General features: G+C 37.9%; 1 protein-coding gene across 2 annotated transcripts in view; it reads left to right on the forward strand.

The window, feature by feature from the left end:
* The window catches only part of LOC109431739 (potassium voltage-gated channel protein Shal), a 187,794-nt gene extending 186,393 nt beyond the window's left edge, over nt 1–1,401 (forward strand). For both annotated transcript variants that reach the window (XM_062852632.1, XM_062852631.1), the window contains one exon: nt 468–1,401. Coding sequence is in view for 1 of the 2 variants with exons in the window: in XM_062852631.1 (XP_062708615.1) it covers nt 468–491 (24 nt within the window). In the remaining variant the exon portion in view is untranslated. The remainder of the gene's footprint in view (nt 1–467) is intronic.
* Nucleotides 1,402–22,529: the final 21,128 nt, after the last annotated feature.

The raw sequence follows: 22,529 nt of genomic DNA on the forward strand, positions 1-22,529 counted from the left end.
CCTTAGGAAACGAGTTTGGTCGTTAAATTTCATGACTTTTTCTCATCTTGTGTTTACTTCTTAGATTTCCACTCTTATTTCAAGTCCGTTTCTCGACCAATCAATCTTCCATCATGTGTTCTGATTACTACTCTATTTCTACTACAGATAGATTCACTCACTTTATACATCTACATGTAAATACAAAATTACGCCTCAAGGAGAAAGGAAACCATCAAACAATATCGATGTTAACTGTTGCCAGATAAGACTCTCTGATACTTTCTTTCTCTCCTTCAAACAAAACTAAAAAAACTCAAAACTAAAGTGTATCTTTCATTATGGTAAATCGGCTACTTCTACTCTTTCTAGCTCTCAAACCCCATTTTAGAACATTTTCTTAGCTACACCCACTCTTAACTTCTTCACCACACCGAATCAGGAAAAAAAGCATCTAATCAAAGTTTCTCTCTTCCGTTTTCCTGCAGAACTACACTTCGGCGAACCAATGATGTCAGGAGGACGACATCCCGCTGCGGGAGAGGAAAAAGTCGTAATAGATTCCGGAGGCCACCGAACCCCCAGCGGACGGCGGAAACCAGTTTGAGTGAGCTCATCATCCGATTTTTGATCCCAGCCTAGGAACGGTCCATCCATCCATCCGGTCATGGTCCTCGCATAATCCGTCATCATCCGTACATCCATACCTCGAAGCCGGAATGTTCCTCTCCAGCAGCGATATCGGTCATTCTGTCACACGAACTTTCCAGTGCCGCGCCGCCATCAAGCCAGCCAATGTGTCCAACTGTGGGTCCTTAGCGGTTGTGTGAACCCACCCACCAGAACCTCACAAACATAACAATGCATCAGTCGTCATCATTACCATAGTAGAATATTATCAGCACGCCAACAACGGTCGTCACATTCGTCGGGTGCTCATCGTTTCATCGTTCGCCATTCGTCCCGCAACGTCGCAACTCCTGGGCAACAACACTAATTTAATTTAGCATTAATTAACAAATTATAGATGTACAGTGTTATTCTCTCCGCCCAGAGGAGGTGGATTTTTCAAAACAGAAACGGAATGCTGCAGATGGGAGCATAAAATAAGTATGAAACAAGAAAACATAGGCTATAGATATAACCAACCAGGAAACGTGTATGGTAAACAAATTTTAGGGTAGCAATTGAATTTAAATTATTAACTGAAACCAAGGAAAACCTAGTCGAGGAACCGTTACCACGTAGAGAAAACGAATACTACACACTACATCTACTACACCTAACTATCTAATGCTACTATCACTTACTACGTACCCTGATTTCCCGTGGAAAGGACCCGTCGTCATTAGTGAAGAAAAGAGAGACAATGATAGCAAACCAGCTTTAATAAACACGACCATTTTTATTTTTTATGTTTGATCGGATTTTATTATTTCCCGTCGGAAGCGTTAGATATCACAGGAATGAATGTTCTCTGCTGGCGAATAACTTCCCATGTTTCTCGAAGTAAATTTAGGAAATCAAAAATCACATATCAAGTGTGAGACATAAACTATAGGCAACTGCGCAACGGTACCGGGTAGGAATCAGGTAAACTGCACTTTGTTACTGGACGTGTTTTGTTCCGTTTTATCGATTACCGGGTTATTTTTAATGTTGATGATGTTTTGTTATTTTTTTAACATTTATTGTCTGTTATATTTTCTATTCTCTTACTTTCATTTTCATTGATACGAATAGTTGCGTTTTACTCAGCGTACAATCGAGTTTTTCCCATGGTTGTCCCCCATCTGATGTGGAAAAATCTGTTTCAAATGACTGTTACAGATTCAAATGGACCAGATGTCATGAAAGCGCAATGACTTTTGACTTACACACTTCAACTAAGCTTTCATTCAACTTTCAGAAAAAGTGTATTCCCAAATGTTTGTCAATTTATTAAATAAAAGATATTATTATTTTTGTGATTTTCCAATCAGTAAGATTGACATCTCTAGTTATCAATTTAAAACAACGCGGCTGTTAATTGGTGAATTAATTGCTACCATCAGCCAACGAAGGAGCGAAGAGAAACAAATTGACGTTAAAATTGTACATTTTCAACCTTCAATAATTTACTAAAACATGGCGTAATTCAAACACTGTTCCTTACCGGCACATACGGTATATAGTGAAAAGTAAGTTCTAGAGAGCAGTTCGACAAACTTTGTCGTCTTTTCTGCCAGTTGCTCATTTAGTACATAGGAAGAGGCATGCCATTCATTCAACAGTTCTTATAGGCATAGGTACACTCCCGTGCAAAAGTTTGGGGTCATCCCCTCAAAAAGATGGAAATGTTTTTCGGTCATATCTCAGTCAACTTTCATTTAATCCACTCGTTCTTTTACTCTATCAAAAGATAAAGAGTTAGATTTGATTCGTAGGTACTTTTCACAAATTTCATATGAAATTTTTAGTACAAAAAGTTTACCTAAACTTTCATGTTTTTCCTAAATCTGTACGAAAAATTGTTTTCCGTGTAATTCAAAATTGGGTCGTCTAAATTTTAAAATTAAAGTTGCATTAGAACCCTATTTCTATCCTCTTTAAAAGCCATTCATTAGATTTTAGCGAAAAAATTCATAACATAATTTAAATTATCGAGTTAGGTTTACAAGTCACCGTGCAAAAGCTTGGGGTCACCTTTCAAATGAAGTCTGAGTCAAATCGTCATTGTTTTGGTGCAACTCCAATTCCTTCTATGATAGTTGAATGGCAAGACACAGAAATGGTTATGAAATGTTCATAAACTAAGTTCTAGACTAAGTTCAGGTAGAAAATAGTATATAAAATCCATACTAAATCAGCTAAGTTCGTTATATAAAGTGCGAAAGAGGATAGAAGTGAGATAAAAACGACTAAATCGTGAATTCTACCCTATATAACTGTAATTGTTAAAACCACAATTATACAATTTTCCCAAAACCATTACAATCAATGTCATTTCTCCGAATGTAATATTACATTCGAGATTTAGTGTTTTGGTGCAAAGCAAATGGATAACTTTTTGATGAAAAAGCCATTTAAAATAAAATATGTAGCATTCCTTAAACTTATGGATTTTGGGGTAATGGTATGTTTGTGGTTATAACACTTACAGTTATTAGGGTACAATTCGTGAATCAGCCATTTTTATCTCACTTCCATCCTCTTTGGTACTTTATATAACGTACTTAGCTGATTTAGTATGGATTTTATATACCATTTTCTACCTTAACTTAATCGAGAACTTAATTTATGAACATTTCATAACCATTTCTGTGTCTTGCCCTTCAACTATCAAAGAAAGAATTGAAGTTGCACCTAAAAGAAATGACGATTTGAACAAAAATCCGACTAAGAATTCATTTGGAAGGCGACCCCAAACTTTTGCACGATGCAGCATCCTAAGGGGTGACCCCAAACTTTTGCACGGTGACTTGTAAACCTAACTCGATAATTTAAATTATGTTATGAATTTTTCCGCTAAAATCTAGTGAATGGCTCTCAAAGAGGATAAAAATAGGGTTCTAATGCAACTTTAATTTTAAAATTTGGTCGACCCAATTTTGAATTACACGCAAAACAATTTTTCGTACAGATTTAGGAAAAACATGTAAGTTTAGGTAAACTCTTTATACTAAAAATTTCATATGAAATTTGTGAAGAGTACCTACGAATCAAATCTAACTCTTTATCTTTCGATAGAGTCTGAGAACGACTGGATTAAATGAAAAATTACTGAGATATGGCCGAAAAACATTTCCATGTTTTTGAAGGGGTGACCTCAAACTTTTGCACGGGGATGTATCTCCAAGTGTATCCGCATACATTCTGTCAACATATTATAGTACTCTTTCAGGCTTTCCTGCGCCAGTTCCTCAAAGATTCCCTGCAATTATGCTTTCAGAATAATATTCAAGAGTTCTTTCAGTAGCTCCTCTGGAATTTTCTCCTAGAAATTTTCGTCCTAGATAAATTATTAGAGTTATTCCTAGAAGGACTGCTGAAGAATCTTTTGGCGGAGTTTCTATGAGAGCTCTTAGAAGAATTATTGAAGTAAATCCTGGAGACAATTCTAGAAGTACTTAAGACAGAGATGACCAAGCGACAAAATCAAAAATTATGAATTCTAATATATCTGAAAAAAGAAACTCGAGGTTGGGCTGCGGAGGCGAATTTAAAAAAAGACTAGCTTTAGAAGTTTCTAAAGGAATATCAAAACGAACTTTAAAAGCGATTTAAGGAGGAACTCTTAAAAGAATTTCAAGACGAAGTTAAAAAAAACTTTGAAAGGATTTCTCAGAGACACTTCTTGAGAATCTCTTTCAGTAATCCGATGAAACTCTTGAATCAGGTATCAGGTATCAGAAGGCCAGCTCCAGAGGCACGTTATCCTCCATTTGGGACATTTGTGCCATCGCCATAATAATAGCCTATTTCATCATCTACCTGAGGGAAAAGGAAGGAAATAAGGATACGGATGGGGATACATGCGAAAAAATCCGTTCTGATAAACGTGAACAAACAAACGCAAATATAAAAACAAGCAAATATACACCGTGAACTGGAACTAGTTCCACCTGTCAATATGGGCGTTCTAGAAACCGTGATATCTAGTTCACGGTGTACATGTCTTATTGTTGTTATCGTTGCTATGCATAGTTCCCGAGGGCCCATATAGCCGAGGCGGTAAACGCACGGGTATTCAGCATGACCATGCTGAGGGTGACGGGTTCGATTCCCGGTCGGTCCAGGATCTTTTCGTAAAGGAAATTTCCTTGACTTCCTTCCCAAGAAACAATTTTTGCTTTAAGAAATGTTTCTCAAAGCAACGTTATTAAGCTGCAAGTCGTATTATATTTGAATAATTTTGAAATAAAACTGTTCTTCAACTCTTGTTCGCCCAAAAATGGGAATCTATTCAACATCAACCGTTATATAAGCACGATTGAATGAATGTTTATCCAATGATCGTTCATAGGTTGTGAAACTCTTGTTCAACGTTAGAACCATCAGCAATTTACACAAACATCATAAACTTTTCTTCAACGTTTATTAAACAATGTTGTATGACGCCATTTGTTTAATCATTTAAGAATGGTTTTAGAAACCATTATTGTGCATTAGAGGCATAGTGCATAATAACAAGCTTTCTTCGATATTTATTCCACCATAATACAATCAAAACATGCTGGGGCCGTGACACAACTCACGAAATTTCTTTCTATTAATAGATATGGTTTAACAATTGCTACAAAAACGATTCTTAAACGTTTTTTCAATATCATTGTAACAATAAAATAGCAAAAATGATTTAACTTTCTACATTTCTGCATTTGTATTGAATCTGGAATATTTCTCTCTGATTATGTACCCCCAACATCTTTATTTTATTACATTTTATGAGACAAATCACATCAATGGAAAGACTCGAACTCTGGACCTTTGGGTTCACACTCGCCTGCATCCGCTCTGCTTCAATCCGAATTACATGAATCGGCAAATTTCAGCAGTATATAAATATTCAATCCCTGAGTCGAATACATCTGCTGCTTAAACATTGCTTAACTATTTTATTCAACTGATTATAAACATAAACATTGAAGCTGATCAATGATGGAATAATTGTAACCGCAACGTTTAATCATGCATGCATGCTAATTATTTTGCTAGCCCGTCAGTAATTCACGGTGTTATGTTGTGAGATTGGTATCTCTTCGAACTTTTGATTAATTTGAACGCCTAAACAAGTGAACTATGTTTTATTTTCACCGCTTCTGTTCTGTGTCGGGAGAAGAATGTGTAACGCTTGTGTATATCTCCATGCAGCTATAAAATATGAACACAAGGAAGCTGAGCCCGGTTTGACCGGTGCCACCAAAGTGGGTACCAATACCAAAACAGAGGAGCCGCCCAGGATCCACCTCAGTCGCATTTTCTGGTGTTTTTGTTGCTGATTTTGCTGTTGTTGGAGCGGGTAGTGTAAAAGGTGAGTTAAAATATTAAATATTTTGTGAAAAGTGAATATTTTGAGCTGCTGCAAGAAGTTTGTTTGATCTTCAAGCTTGTAGCCGCGGATGCTTTTCTTAGGCTCCTAATCAGCAATCGTGTTTATAAAAAGGGGCAGGGCGAACAACGATAATTAAGTGATACAGTACCACTGCTAATCAACGTTACTTGAATAAAAGTGTAACATTTGTATTGAAGAAACATGGTAGCAACTTGTTGTTAAGCTATATCAGTGTGCTTGAATAAAATGATCAAGCAAAAGTTGTTAAACTTTAAATAAGCTACTTGTTCGATTGATGATCATATGTGGAATAACGGTATCTAATACGTCGGAAGCAGCTTGTATTCTATCATTATTAGAGCACTATTAGACAGATGATGTGAAAACCTAAGCAACTGTGTTTCAACTTTTGTACCATTGGTTATTCAATGAGCAGAAATATGTTTAATAAACGTGCAGTTTTCACTGCATGAAACATTTATTTGCCATTTTGTTCAACATTTACTCTTGTACAACTGTCGGCGCCTTTGTAGCACATTTAATCAACTGGCATGTTTATTAATGATTTTGAATTGTTACTTGGGTTGGGCATAGAGTATCTTCGTGCCTGCCACACGATATACACATGCAAAATGGTCATTGGCAGAGGAAGCTCTCAGTTAAAAACTGTGGAAGTGCTCGTTGAACACTAAGCTGAGAAGCAGGCTTTGTCCCAGTGAGGACGTTACGCCAAGAAGAGGAGAGAGGAGCATAGTTCCCGTTTGTTCCCGTTGCCGTGACTGAGAGTTCACGTATATCGGAACGGATTTTTTGCGTGTATAAGGACAGGTAGGGAAATAGGAAAAAAATACCCTGAAAGAGAGCACTAACGCATAAGCGTACCACCGCAATGGGTTCAAACAGCGCCCCGAAATGGGCACTGTAATAACGCGTAAAGCGAAAGAGAGCCTATAGCTCCTTACCACAGCGGGTTAAAAACAACAGAATACCCTGAAGATTTAGGTTTCTGAAGTCAGTTTCACTTAATAAGTGTTTACCGAATACTCGGAAACGCAGTTGCGCAAAAACTGGACAGTTACATATCAAATGATACGAAGTTCCATAATCGGATTCACAACTATCACATGCAAATGATTCAGCTTGCTTAATATTCGCCATGTGATAGCTAAGTCGGCAGTGGCCAGTCAATGCTTTGACCAGAATGCTGCAATTCTGCTTTGACAGATTTGTAAGATACTTCGCCACCCTTGGAGATGGCTCGGTACAATACAATTTGGTTTGACGAAATGACTCCAAACTATTCCAGTATTGTCTGTGTTGAGTGGCAGCCCAGGTGTGAATCTGAAGCTTTACCCAACACTTCGATATCGGGAAAGCTGGCTCAGGGACAATGAAGTCATGTGATGCTCCAGTGCGAGCTAACTCATCCGCTATTTCATTTCCAACGATGGAAGAATGGCCAGGTACCCATACAAGGTGAACAGCGTTTGCTGGATTCAGCTCCTCGATTTAAGTTCGACAAGCGATAACTATCTTCGACCTGGAGTTGGCCGAAGCAAGTGCTTTAAAAGCAGCCTGGTTATCTGTATAGAAGTGTATTACTTTGCCCATTACGTGCTGCTGAAGTGCTGATTGCACTCCGCACATCAGAGCAAAGATTTCGGCCTGAAAAACGAAGACTGATACAGCCTGTGCTCACGAGAATAAACTCCAGCGCCTACTCGATCTTCGAGAAGGGAGCCATCACTGTAACATACGATGCCGTCTGAAATACTTCTTTCCAGATATCCAGATTTCCACTCTTCCCGGAAAGGGAATTCCGTGAAAAATGTCCTATATGGGAAATTACAAGCAATTGTAAGATCACTTGGAGCAAGGACAACTTTGTCCCAATTCACCAAAAGTGGAAACAACGAGGTGTGTGTTGATGTGCGGTTCACAGGAGTTTCCTCTAGTAGACCGAGTACCCGTAGACGGTAAGTGCAAGAAAGTGCTTCTTGTTTGAAATGAATGTGTAGTGGAGCAACGCCACAGAGAACTTCGAGCGCTGCTGTGGGAGTTGAAGCATATCCTTTGGAGATGGCCAAACTTTGATTGGATCGTTCTCATTTCGCTCTCTTGCCACCACACAAGACATCCATAGACCAATAATGGCCGAACAATTGTTGTGTAAATCCATTTGATATACTTGGGTTTTAGACCCCAAGTTGTACCAAAGGTTCGCCGGCATTGCCCCTTGATTCTGAACTCAATGTGAGGTGTCTAGGAATGCTTGAAATCAAGAATGACTCCAACGTACTTTACCTGTTAAATCACATTGATTTCAGAATCAAAAAGACGCAAAGGTCTAACGCCATTACGGTTTCGCCTTCCCGTAAAAAGAACAATAGATGTTTTACTCGGATTAACCGAAAGGCCATATTGGCGATACCATCCCTCGACTACCTAAAGAACATTTTGCATCAGGTCGAAAGGGTGCTGATGCACATACCGACTAACAAGAGAGGGGAGACAAGACTCCCCCTTGGGGACATCAACAAACACTCAATTTCCTAATCCCTGCTAGACGCAATGTCGAGAAGAGATATCGGTTTTTGAGCATTTGATGAATCCAATTGGAAATCATTGGGGATATACCAAGACTCCATGCGGCTTCCAATATGGCATCGAAAGGTACATTGTCAAAGGCACCCTCGATATCTAAGAAAACACCCAAACAAGATTGCTTTTGAGCGAATGCTTTCTCGATATCGTAAACAACCTTGTGTGAAAGAGTCACAGTGGAATTACCAGATTGGTAGGCGTGTTGGTTCACATGAAGAGGCACGTTGGCCGGATGAACATTACGGATGTGATGATCCACAATGCGTTCTAAGCATTTCAGAAAAAAAGAGGTCAAACTGATAGGTCTGAAACTCTTTGCTTCTTCATACGACGACACTTTCGGAATGAACTTCACAGTAATATCCCATCAAGATTATCCACGATATATTCTAGTACACCTTTAAAAAACCAGAGGTTGGGCTTCGAAGACGAATTTCAAAAAATACTTGCTCTAGAAGTTTCTACAGGAATATCAAAACAAACTTTTGGAGGGATTTACTGTTTACTGCAGCGTATCACTCAGCCCGGTACTGTGAAAAGAGTTGATGTTTGAATGAAATCATTGGTTTTCATCGAAGAATTATTGTTTACAGACTGGATATCACATGCTGCTTACAGAAGGTATACGGGAACGACGTTTAGCCAGTTTATTTTTTTTTTTCGAAATATCAGCAATCCTTTGATTGAGTTGGAACTCTGCAGTGAAGTTATATTTCAAATAGATTTTAGAAAGAGCAGGTACGAAAATTCAAAGACAGAAGGTGCTTTGTCACAATGGCTACCGAAACTATCAATTTGGGCGTCTGAATGTTTAGGTTTCATTCCAAAGTGCGAATGTGTTGATAAAAATCATCAATTCAAAGTACTTACCAGTTGATATCTTAATTCTTCTCGGAACTGACGATAACTGGCAGTTACAATGCTGAGCCAGTCGGAAATGCTTTAGGTACCGCTTTTTAGTCGGATAGCTGTGATGTATCGTTTGCCAGTGAGCAATAGTTATGACCAATCTTTGTTCTACCACTACATCTTCAGCTGACAGTTCTTAAAACCCGGTGCCGTACTCACCGGCGCCAGTCAATGATGTGATCGTCTTCTGTTCTAATTTTCTTGCGTTCCGAGTGCTTTATGTAATTGATCTTGATGAACAATTTCCCAGCCAGATTGGATTAACCAGCTTCTGGTATGAAATACGTATCCTTAAATTATTTCTGCATGTAGTGTCAGTTCCGGATCAATCCGCGCTTCACTGAAAATATAAGAGCCATGGTTCAATTAGAATTTCAAATCGTGTTTACAATAAAATTACATTACGGTGCAAAGGGAAACACTTTTGGTTTACACTCCATTGAGCATCAAAAAATCGTAACACAAACAGTTACGTTAAATAATAACATCGGACTCTTTCTGGAAAACATGGATTATCACGTTACTGAGTTCGCTTACCGATTCCACCGTGGTCTTCCATCCATGGAGTAAGTGGAACCGAGTCGCAGTGTCAACAACCAGCTTCCGTCCTGCGTCAGATAGGGTCTGGGTGGTCGCGATTTGCAACATCCGTTTGCCGTGATCGGTTTTGCCAGGGTGCGAAGATAATTGGGCGTCAGGGAAGACGGCGAAATCGATGAAATAACGTCTTTTTGAAACCTTAAAAAAGGAGTATCTTTAATAATCCACCAAAACTACACGCAAAAATGGCTATGCATGACATACCTACTTCAACATCGATCATGACCGTTGTCTTCGAACTACACCACTGAACACAGCTGCTCCTCGTTTCCAACGGCGTTTACAGTGCCTTGGTACCCTCGTCAGCTTCGTTGGGTTGGAACTAGATTCCTGCCGAGTTTCCTTGTTTAGGAATTTCGTTGCTCTGATTGTAGTCGACAGTCGTAGCGTTGGAGATGGCTTCTGTACTGAATGAGCCTGGTGTTACTGCAGTCGAATCTTCTTCTGGGAATTTCACTCGGGAACTCTTGGTTGTCCGGATTGTTGAAAATTACGACTTCATGTGTAAGCTGCTGCTAGCGATGGTTCACTTCTTCGACAAGCACACAATTTTGAAGGTTCTGTAAATAGGAAAAAGAAACAAACGTAAACAAAGTTTGCTTGGTGCGTTTCAAACGATTGTTCATCGGCGGGCCAAAAATCTCCGAAGCGAAAGTAGCAAAAATGCATACTTAAGTTTGCATGTATTCAAAACGCAATTGTACTTACATTTCGGTTCAGCTTATTCATAATAGGGAATCGCGCCACTTGGGCGGTGGCTTCTATATTCGTCTGTTTTCCACTATAACTCAGTCAAATTTGAACCAATTGACACAACTTTTGGAATGTGGTGAGATAGGTATAGTATCTACACGTGTGCAACATTTCAAGTCAATTGGTTCAAAATTGACTGAGTTATAGTGGAAAACAGACGAATATAGAAGCCACTGCCCAAGTGGCGCGATACTCTAAGTATATTCCCAAATTTTGCTTGTTTCGATGGGAGGGGAATTGACAGACACGATTGAAATAAAATCCACTTCGCTTAATGTACGCAATTCGCCTATACTCAACTTTGCTCGACGGAACAATTCAGCTCAATCTTCCGTGTAGTAACTGAAAATCAATCTTCCATCGTAATCTTTTCATTCCCACACTTTTCCGTCTTCAACTTTTTTCAACTACATCGGTTCTCAAAACGGACCAACCGTCACAAAAGTAGTCACAAAACTCGTTCGATTCTAGTACGCATGTTGCGTTTATGTTTCCTCTATCTGTTCTCTTTTCCTTTTTCGTTCAGTTTGGACCGTTTGGACGTCATAATAGCCCTTTTGGAACATCCCCAAAGGAACACGCTGAATTCAAAGTGCGCAAGACTAGTATTATTTTCACATAAATAATTCATTTCTCTCACCACATTTACACATCACCTAAGGACTGTTCATTAAAGAAAGTGGACATCTGTTTACCAATAGTTTAGAGTTAAAACTAAACAAAAAATTGTGAATTTTTGCGCAGTGTGTAAAAACATTGTTCACTTCAGCAATACACTCAAAGAAAACGGAAAAAGTAAGAAATTTCGAGCGATAGGTCGTATTAGCTTTGCGACTAGCAGAATAATTCTGCACAAATGGTGTTCCAAAAAGTTGTCGTTTCGAGAATTGGCTTACTAATACACTTCCGGGACCGCATTTTTTTAACGCTAAGCAGGACACAGTTGTGCCGGATGATGTAGGGTACATCAGAACTGAAAAATTTGGGAAAAAGTTTTAGTGTGGCAAGCCAATTGTTCATGTGGCTTAAAGAGTTATTCGTATTTCACAACGGGAACAATCAACGGTGAAAATAACAGAAAGGAATGCATCAAAAAACGACTTCTACTTATCTACCGAAAACATACGGATCCTCTTTTGTTTTAGGCGGATCTGGCATCCGCTTATTACGCTTCTTCTACACTAGAGATGCTCAATACGGAAAAAGTCGATTTTGTCGAAAAATGGCAAAATACACAAAACTTCTCTGAACAGCGTCCTGTAGAAAGATACTGGACAATAATTTAGCGGCATCTTAAGAAAGATGGAAGAGAAGCAAGCTCTGTTGATTGGTTCAAAAAAATTTGGCCTGCGGCACAACGAAAAGTTACGGAGAAAGTTGTGCAGAATCTAATGGGAGGTGTCCTTTTTTCTCAACTTTGCCACTTAATGTGAATCATAAGTTTCAGTACGAAAGCGCTCAACGCATACTGAGCTTGCACCGACCATTCAAGGAAATGGCATACCTATCCCATCAATACGATGTTTTCGTTGACAGTATAACATCGGCGTAAGCCTAGGGCCAAGCCCGTGCACAAGGGAGGGGTTTTGGGGGTTTAACCCCTCACATTGCCGATGTTCCATACACTAGGCGCCCCTCCGTCCTTGGTCAAAATTAGGGAAAACTTTTTTTTAGTCTCCTTTTTCATGCACGCCATGGCCTGCCTAAGACTCAAGCTTAATACAACAGCATATATCTATAGTTTTTATACCGGATAGGAAAAGAAGGAGACTATCCCAAGTAACCTAAACTTCAGATAAGAGGGTACTTTATAAGCCAAGCAGCTTTAGCTTTAGCTTTCTTTTTAAATAATTTTGGAACTTGAAAGCTCACATAAGGTAGCTGGATATATCCAGGCTATAGCCTTCTAAGCAGCTTCTGATGGTCTATCCTGGTCAATCCTGGCATAGAGTTTTGTTTGGCTGGTTGCATTCTTGTTAGCAGAATGTATTCTGTTTTCTTGGCTTAATTTTCTCTAGGAAAACGGATCCTGATTGGCCACCCCGTATCGGGTGTTAAGGGGAATGGCAAGACGGCTGCATTTTGATGTCCGTGCTAGGGACCGGTTTGTCTGTCTTGCAGTTATTTATCGCCAGAAATGACCTAAAACTATGCAACTACTCCGGTTGCTAGAGCTGTATTCCTCGTAAACAATAGAAGAGCCTTTTATATGCAAATTAATATAAGGAAATATGCACAAGTTAAATCGAATATGCAACAGATAAATAAAACTGGTAACACTTTGCCAAAAATCATGCATAAACAAAAATGTGTTTTTCATATTCATCAGAACCTTATTGATATTTTGATTCATGTCTGAAATTGCACCCAATAATGATATTTCACACACATTGCTCCCGTATAGAGTTGAACTGATCCTCCTGTGTGGTAGACTGCTGACTTACCGCTGCGCTGCTGAAGACACTTGACAATGTCAAGCGACCTTCACTTCTGTATAAGTGTACAAAACTAGCTGCCGACATGGAATCGATTCAAGACTTCACCCGCCATTCACTTCATCGTAATTATAGCAATGTGATAGAGCGTTGTGCTCTCACACAACGGCTATCGGTTCGAATCCGGTAGGCGGCATATTTGTTTAACCTTATATTTATTGACTTGATGTACCGTAAAACGGGGTATCTTTGATAATGCGGGTAACTTTGATAGTGCGGCAGGCATTGTATAATTTATCTTATAACTATGATTCCTTCAACCAGTTGAGAAAAAGGCAAACGTAAATCTATTCTTTACATATGAAAGTTCATCTTGGACGTATTTTCGTTAAAATCTAGTTTATATACAACTTTTTGGACAAAAAATAAAAATTATTGATATTTTTGTCATTTATCAACCCCTTCAAACAATCTGCTATACGACTTCGTTACAACTATTTTTTCAATGAATGGACTCTTATTCTCGATAGATTCATCATAGTAGATTCCAAATCTGGCCTTAAATCTCTTAACGAAGTGTGTTTTTACGAAATGGAAGCAATTTTGTAAATTGGGAAGTAAATCTCCATACATTGATAAACGCCTAAAAGTATGCAATGTCCTTGTAATTTCATGTAGATAAATATGTGTTGTTCAAAATTTGTAAATAAAACATTGAAAAACTACCCAAAAAAAGAGAACTAACCATGAATAGCATGTAATCATATGTTGATGTACCGTCAAGCATTTATTATTACAAAGATAATGATTTTTGATACCTAAATTTATTGTGTTTTGCACTCAATACTGCACAAACTCATTTTTATATGTAGAATTTAGTAAAAAATCATTGTTTTGATATAAAAAATCTTTCTGATATATTCCACAAGTCTTCTCTAATCATATGTTTACTTCTAAGATTTCAATCCGTGATAAGTTTTTGAGATTTTATGTGTTTTAAGGGAATTATCAAAGTTACCCCAAAATGAAAATCTGATTTCTGGTTATATGAAAAACTAAAAGTTACCCAAAATATTTCAGATTATCGAATCTTTTAATTGCAATTGATAACTGATACCCCAGTACTTGTTTTAAAAATATAAAACTCTGGGAAATACTATTACATGTAAAAATATTAAGAAAATTCGCTGAAAAACTATCAAAGTTACCCCATTTTACGGTATTCATATTTGTCTTTAATTTGAGTATGCAGTTGTTTTCTGCAAAAAATGACATTTAATTCTCCCGTGACACAAAATTTTACTAAACTGAACTTCTATGAACTGGAAAGTTCAGGCAAAGTTCCGAGTAGCAGCTTTCAAGCTGCTTAAGAGGCTAACAATGAGCATTGCCGGAGCTTGTGTGCGAAATTCCAGCAAGGTTCATCGTTAGCCTTTTAAGGACAAACGTCTTAAGATCCCGCTTCAATAGTGCATCAGAACTTCAGACGCACAAATCTCAAGAAGCAAGCTTCCAACAACAGCGCATTTTATTATTCTGTTCTTGCTCACTTGTAATACGCATCAAATAAAAAGATCAGGTGCGCTGGTTTTGTTTACGAAGAGATTTGTGCTCTCGAAATCGTGAGTAGGTGCCAAAGTCGGCCATTGTGGCGGCCATTTTGGGATTCTAACAAGTCTGTCCTTAAGCAGCCAGAAAGCTCCATTCGGAAATTTATCTGAGCTTTGTGGAACTTGAAAGTGCAATTTGCCATAGAAAGCGGAACTTTTGGTTACTTGGGATATCAGTCCCCTGCGATCATGTGGTCGTTGACGATGTAGGTACACTCATTGCACAATTATGGGTCACACACAATTATTAGTCACTTTTCACTTTAATAGATAAATACTAATTAATTGCAAGCTTTTGTTAGCCATTATCATTTTTCGTTCATAAGTTGATTTGTTTTGTGTCACTATACGTATCACACACGGGCTTATACGTCAAAATTTACATAGTTTCAATAATTTTTTGTTCGGCGGAAAACCATCTGTCAAAGTAACGCTTCGTTTGTGAATATCGGAAAGTGCGTGCGCTGCTTTCGTAAGCTCTGTAAAAGCGAGCTTTAATGATTTTCAAGTGCGAAATGGTATCGTCACCAGAACAAAGGTATAATTTAAGTTCTAAATGTAGAAATTCATGTGACTGCAGCTAATTAAAGCTTATTTCAGGCAAAATTTAAGTGACTCATTATTGTGCCAAGGAACACCGAAAATCACACAATTATGGGTCACTTTATGTGCAGCATAATATTGACAGTTCTGCGTACATAGGTATTGCATACTTTTAGGCGTTTACCGGTGGTTGTGTTGAAGATTTTGAGCCAATTTTGAAAAATTGATTCCAAATCGTGAAAACACGCTTCGTTAAGAGGTTTGAGACCAGTTTTAGATTCTACTATAGTTGATCTACCAAGAATAAGTGATCGTTCATTGAAAAAAATAGACAAAACATTATTGTGGAGCCGATCCCTTTTGAGTGACCCATAATAGGCAACAAATTGACCCATAATTGTTACACAGCCAATTTTGACCCATTATTGTGGTTTTCATTATTCACCAACATTTTAGTAATTTTCACCGCCTCAAGTGAATTTTACAAGCAGATTTTAATATAAAACGATAAAAAGGAGTTTCAATGAAGAGAATATAAAATAAAAATAATGAAAGTGTTATTTTTGTATGAAAAACGATTCATATTATGAAATGATTGTTCCTTGAGTGACCCATAATTGTGCAATGAGTGTATGTGTCAGTCGAACTTCAATATCAACATTCTGAAAACAATACGCTCGCACTTGTTGTCCGTTGGCTGCGAGAATGCGGGAGCATTTAAGAGCCGAAGGAGAGATAGCGTTGTGGAAGACGGACCCGGTTAGGGTGGCGCTTCGAATTTTTTGACGGTAGGTTTCGACATTCAACGGATTTCTTTTTCTGTTTAGCTTTACCGTGATTGATCAGGGACACTCAAAGAATATGCTATTCGTATCACATCATGTATTTTGCAATAATTTCTCATCTTTCTTGTTTGTCCTTATATATTTATTATTTGATATGAAAACTTAGAGGCATATATTGTTGAAACTTCCATACGAATCTGTGAATAAAATTATAAGTATAACTTTTACAAAGCTTTATCGTTGTTTGAAATCTGAAACTTTTTTTATGAAAATGGAGGAAAACCAAATGAGACGAAAAAATGACAAATACAAATACAATAAGTGAATGTTACGAATATTGAGTATCTAGTAAGAATGGAAAAATAACATCTTTCTATTAAATGTAAACAAGTTTACAATATGATAGTGTATTTTAATGACTAGAGAATAAAAGTGGGAAAAAGAAAATAATAAAAAAAGTCAACCAAACAGTGGAACGAAAACTGAGAACTTAGTTTTAATCCGGTAGTTTAGTAAAACAAAAATAGACAATTAAGAAACATTTGACAAAACCAATTCATGAAACAGGCCGACTACCGCTTCAAGACATCATACACCAACAAGAGAAAAAATAGCCACTGAAACGAGAGCCGTTCGTTTGAAAATGAAGTCGCAATATGACGCTGACCCACAAAAACCGAGCTAGTTCAGAGTTGACCGGCAACGAATGCAGACATCATTCAGGAAGTAGCCTTCTTATGTGCGGTTTTTTAGTTTGGACTGGATACGTATACTTGCGGATCTTCTTTGGTTAACAAATATTTATTATTAGGTGGAAATCTCGTTGAATTCTATGAGGTTCACGTGAAGCAGATATTGAACATGAAAGCAAACAAACAATTCTAAAAGCGAATAATACCTAGAGTAATCAATGTGACGAATCATGTGAGACATGAAATGTTCTTAGAGTAGGTATCTTAAAAAAAAAAAAAAAAACTTGGAGCAAATAATCAGTATCGTGCAGATATCGAGGTCACCCTGGAACCATATTGAGAAACCAACATCACTGACCCGTTGAGTAGCTGAGTGAATATATTATATTAATATGATACACTGCGTACTCGGGTCCACGTACAATTGATTAATACTGATAATTACATCGGAACTGTGAACACCAATCAAAGACGAACGAACGAACGAACCGTCTTAATCGATTTGAAAAGCGGAAAACGGCTGAACTTGCTGTGAACAGTCATTATTGTTGCCAAGACAGACGAATCGTACTGAAGGGGATCATTTGAGCATTTCTTGTGCTGGGTTGGTAATGGGTCAACATCCGGTTAATTTGTTCTTTTTATAATTTTCGTATGCAAAGATTTTTATAAAATTAAATTATTGGTAACGGTCAAATAATAATAAACTTACATAATTTTGAAATACTTATTTAAATGACTGATTGCATAATTTTGCTTTTCTATTTTACATCGCAGAACAGTAACAGCAGTTCCCTCGTCAACTTTTTCAATCCAAGTATTGCTAATTTAGAGAAAATTTTCCACTTTACGGAAAATTTAAAAGCTGATTTCCACCAATGTATCATCAATCAGTCCAAGGATACCTTGGAACGAGCCTTGGATACGATGCTGATGATCATTGTTTGTTGTTGTTTTCAGAACATTTCACTTTACAAGCATGCTTTGATTTGACCAAATTTTTCAATGATACGATCATTTTCATGGCTGCGGTAGGACTTTGACAGCTGCGGTAGAACCCGGCGGCTACCGCAGAGTGGAAAATTTTCTAAAAATCCGCAATATTCGAATGTGCTAAAAATTCCTCCAGGATATTTTTGTTCGTTTAGAAATGTCTTTAAAACACCTTCTGATGATTCTACTGAGATATCTTTCAAGGATTAATCCAGTAATTTATGTGACAGATCCAGTACCGTCTTACCCCGCTGGTTCGACACGTTTTAATACGACACTTTTTAATTTGTACCCCGCTTATTCGACACATGTCGAATTAAAAAGTGTTCAAATGTCACAGCGATGTACACTGTAAATGCAAAACAGTTTGATATTGCGCTTATACTCGCACCCGCAGCAGCTCCTCTTGCAGCCGCTAATTTCGGAAGTTCTGAGTTGGTGCTTTTCAACACCCAAACCGCCTGGAGACCAACCGGAATGAACTAATGATGGCAATAATCGTAGAAAGAACGAGCTTTCCATTCGCGCCTCCACAATATTTGTTGAAATTATGTTTCATAACAAATCCGGAAATCAAAACAAAAACAAAAATAGAGTTGCCAAATTTCAATGAGGATGGTGGTGTAGGGTGACCAGTTTGTTGAATTAAAAGTTTACCCCGGTTATTCGACAACAGTTGGTGTCGTATTAGCGGGGTCATACGGTAGTTAATTAATGAAGATAAATTTCGAGATGAACTGCAAATGGTATCCCTCGGAAAACATCCGGAGGAGTGAGCGGATTTTTTTTGGTATAATCGAGTTGTACTGCAGAAGGAGTCATGTAAAGAACAGTTGAAGGAGACTCTTGAGGAGACCACGTGAATTCTTCTGAGATTCCTGTAAATATTCCTGCAGGTATTGTTCTATACATTCCTCTAGTGATTTTTTACGCTCTTCAATGAATTGTGCATCCTGAAGATTGCTTAAGAAATGTCTCGAAAAACTCTTGGAGATTCTCAGAAAAAGTTTTTTAAACTCTCTGGAGGGATTCCTGGACAAAAAATCATGAAGCAATGAGTTATCTCTGGAGGAATTTGTTCAAAAAATACCTGAAAGATTACCCGAAGAATCTCCTCAAGTGCCTCTTCAAATCCTAGAAGAAATGAGAAACTTCTGGAGGAACTCTGTATGCATAAGAGAATTTCTTGAAAAATGCCATGAAATAGATTCTGGAATGATTTCTCCAGGAACTGCAAGTACCGTAAACCGGGGTCAAATTGATCTTCGGGTCGAAATTGATCAGACGTTTTTCGGTTAGGTTTAGCATATTTTAAATAATTTCCTTTCAATTATCGTGCTATTGGGAACCGATACTAAACGATATTTGCTTGGAAACTATTTGAAGTAAGTTTTATCTAACGGAAAATCGTCTGATCAATTTCGACCCGGAGATCAATTTGACCCCGGTTTACGGTACTTCTAATTTATAAATAATAGAATGAGAGAATCCCTGAATAGATGGATTCAAGACTGAAGGAACGTCGCGATGAACTCTAGCGAGAAAGAATCTCATATTTTCTGTAAACAAAATTGTCCTGGAATTGCATATTTAAGAAATAATCTTCGTAGGAATTTCTGAAAAAGAAAACCCTGGAGAAATTCTAGAAGAATTGCATAAGAAGTTTCCAGAAGAATTCCAAGAGCAATCCACCAGGAAATTTTCTGCAAGAAACTTGAATGATATTCCTTTAGAAATTCCTTCATAAATGATTTAAGAAATACAATGAGGAATACATGCACAAACCTCTGTAGTAATCCTTAAGGCAATTTCTTAAAGAATTTAAGATGGAATCTATGAAATATTTTTTGAAGAAACCTGTTTACTAGTTTCAAAATAAATTTGGGCCACTCCTGGAGAAGATCCAAGAAAATCCATAAAAGGAATTCCAATGGAAGAATCCCAAGAGAAAATTTTACAGAAAAAACATAAACAGGAATACTTTTAACCTGGAGAATCTTAAGAAGGATCTTCTAATGATTTTTTTCTGAAATCATTGAAGGAAATCCGGCAGAAATAGGGTAATTTTCCAATTGTTGCACGGCTAAAAACTCGCCTATCGTTGCACACTCCATGTTATTTTTATGAGGTGTGAATTTTAAGCCGTGCAACAATTGGAAAAGTACCCTACTAATTTGATGCAAATTTAAAAAAAAGATTTTTCCCGACAGAGTGAAGAAATTTCTGGAAGTAATAGTGGAAAGAATTCTTAAGAAATACACTCGGAGAAATCTTTTGAAAATTCTTAGCTGAATGACAGAGAAATTTAGTGGAAATGGAGGAATACTAATTGCTTAATATTGCGCCATATTAAAGTCATTTCCGTAGAGGCCTACCAGTACAAATGGTTGTGAATCTTGAGTAACCAACTCTGATTTTACCAGGACAGCACTGAAGAAGAATCTTTTTGCAATATCAGAAGTAATTCCTATAGAAATTCTAGGTGGTATCCGAGGAGAAAAATTCCCAGAGGAAAACTGTGTGTGGAAATGCCTGTTTATGTTCTGCAGCAGGAATTCCTAGAGGAACTCCAGTAGGAATCATAAGGAATCATTTAGAGAACTCCAGGAGAAACATTAAAAAATCAAGATAAATTCAACGGATAATCCTAAAACCCAGTTAATAAATATTAAATCCGAGAATGAAGGAACTGACGTATTCTCGACAGTTTTGTTCTTGAAATCTGTTGAACTCAAAGTTGGTGTGGAATCTTTCCCAACCAAGATTAATTGGACAACCAAGTTTCAAGCAATTTGGCCCATAAAAGCCCCCTCAATCAGTTGAGAATTTTAGTAGCGATCCATGAGAAGCCCAGTAAAAAAATCTCTAGAAGCAGTCCTTGTAAAACCCTTGAACTTCAGCAAAAAAAAATCCCAAGAGAAATATCAGAATGAATTCCTGCAGAATCCCATGGGAGACTTCTAGGTGAAGTCAGAGAAATAATTCCTGGTATAAAACCTTGAGGTACCATAATAAACATCTCTGGACGAACTCGACCATTAATTTTTGGAAAGATCCGTATAAAAACTCCAGACTAGGGCCAATGGAAACAGTAGAAAATCTGATATCACTATGAACCGTCTAGAGAGCGGCAAGAGGAATCCATCAAGGTATTGTGGGAAGAATCCTTGGAGAAACTCTATGAACAAATCGTAGAAGAACTTCGGAAGTAATCCCTGATAGAATTTCAGAGATCCCCTGGTATACTCCAGGAGGATTTTCAAGAAAAAAAAAACTCCTGAACTGAAAGTTGTACTCCTAATTAAATCATGTAGGAGCCCCTGAAAAAAAAATCCCTGGAAGGAACTGTAATAGTTATTTATGCAACAAGTTGCAAAATGATGATTTTTTCAGCATGAGTCGTACATTTATCCAACGAGGCTTGCCGAGTTGGATAAATACGACGAGTGCTGAAAAAATCGAGTTTTGCAACGAGTTGCATACAAAGTTTTTTGCAATTGCGAAAAATACCCATTCAGGATAATCTTCCTAGCCACACCAACATGGAATCAGGAAAAACCACGTGGAAGCATTCATGTACGACAACGCAGCTTTTATGTTTGATCAGGTAGGCTATGGCGTAGTAGGTGTCACTGATTTCCATTTTCCCGTCGTCGTCATCAAACAGCAGTATGGGCGGGCAAGCGAAAGGCAGTTTCAGCTAGTGCTTCTACCAAGGCTTCTACACCTGATCTGCAGCTCGAGTCAGAATCTCAATCTTCCTGATTTGGATTTGAGTGCTCAGTGGACGTAGAAGCAGCAGCTGTACTAACTGATAATGTGACAGTTAATAAAAAAGTGGCGATAAGCAAAAGTGCCGAAAAGTGTTACTTTTCAGTACTCAAAAGAGTGCCGAAAAGTACTACTTTTCGGCACTTTTGTTTTAGTGAAGAAAAGTAGGCCGTTATATGGTTGTTACCGCGAGTGAAAAGTAGGGGAAAAGGCAACGCAATTGCAAAAAAGATATTCTCGCAACTTACGCATGCATACATCCCTGCAGAAACTCTGAAGAAATATTCGAAAAGAAACACCTGGTATCGGATCCCACTGCCGTCGGTCTCGAGATATACTGACCTAATGTTAAAATTCTGTTTTATAAAGACAAATAGAAATATCCAAAGAAATCCCTGAGAGCAATTCCTGGAAGAATTTCCAGCAGGAACTCATGAGAGCAACGCTAGGAACGAATTTATAAATAAACTAGTAAGCGAAACCTTGTAAGAAAACTTTGAGGGAATTTACGGAACAAGTGGTGGAAGATCCTTGTTAAGTAACTTTTTAAAGAACTCCTTCAAATGTATCTCCGCAAGGAACGATTTCTTGAAAAAAATCTTGGGAGCAACTCCTGGAGGAATCCATGAAAGAAATTCCTAGTTAATCCCCGTAAGGAAGTCACGCAGGAACTTCTCATTGTAGTGCTGGTATGAATTCCTGCAGAAACCCAGAAGATAGTTCCTGAAAGAATGCCTGGAAGGTGTTCTTGGAGGATATCCGGAGAGAAACACCTGAAAGCATTTCTGGCAGGAGCTTCTGACGGAATCCTCGAGAATAAT

Source organism: Aedes albopictus, chromosome 2 (genome assembly GCF_035046485.1).
Source record: "Aedes albopictus strain Foshan chromosome 2, AalbF5, whole genome shotgun sequence".
Taxonomy (NCBI): Eukaryota; Metazoa; Arthropoda; class Insecta; order Diptera; family Culicidae; genus Aedes; species Aedes albopictus.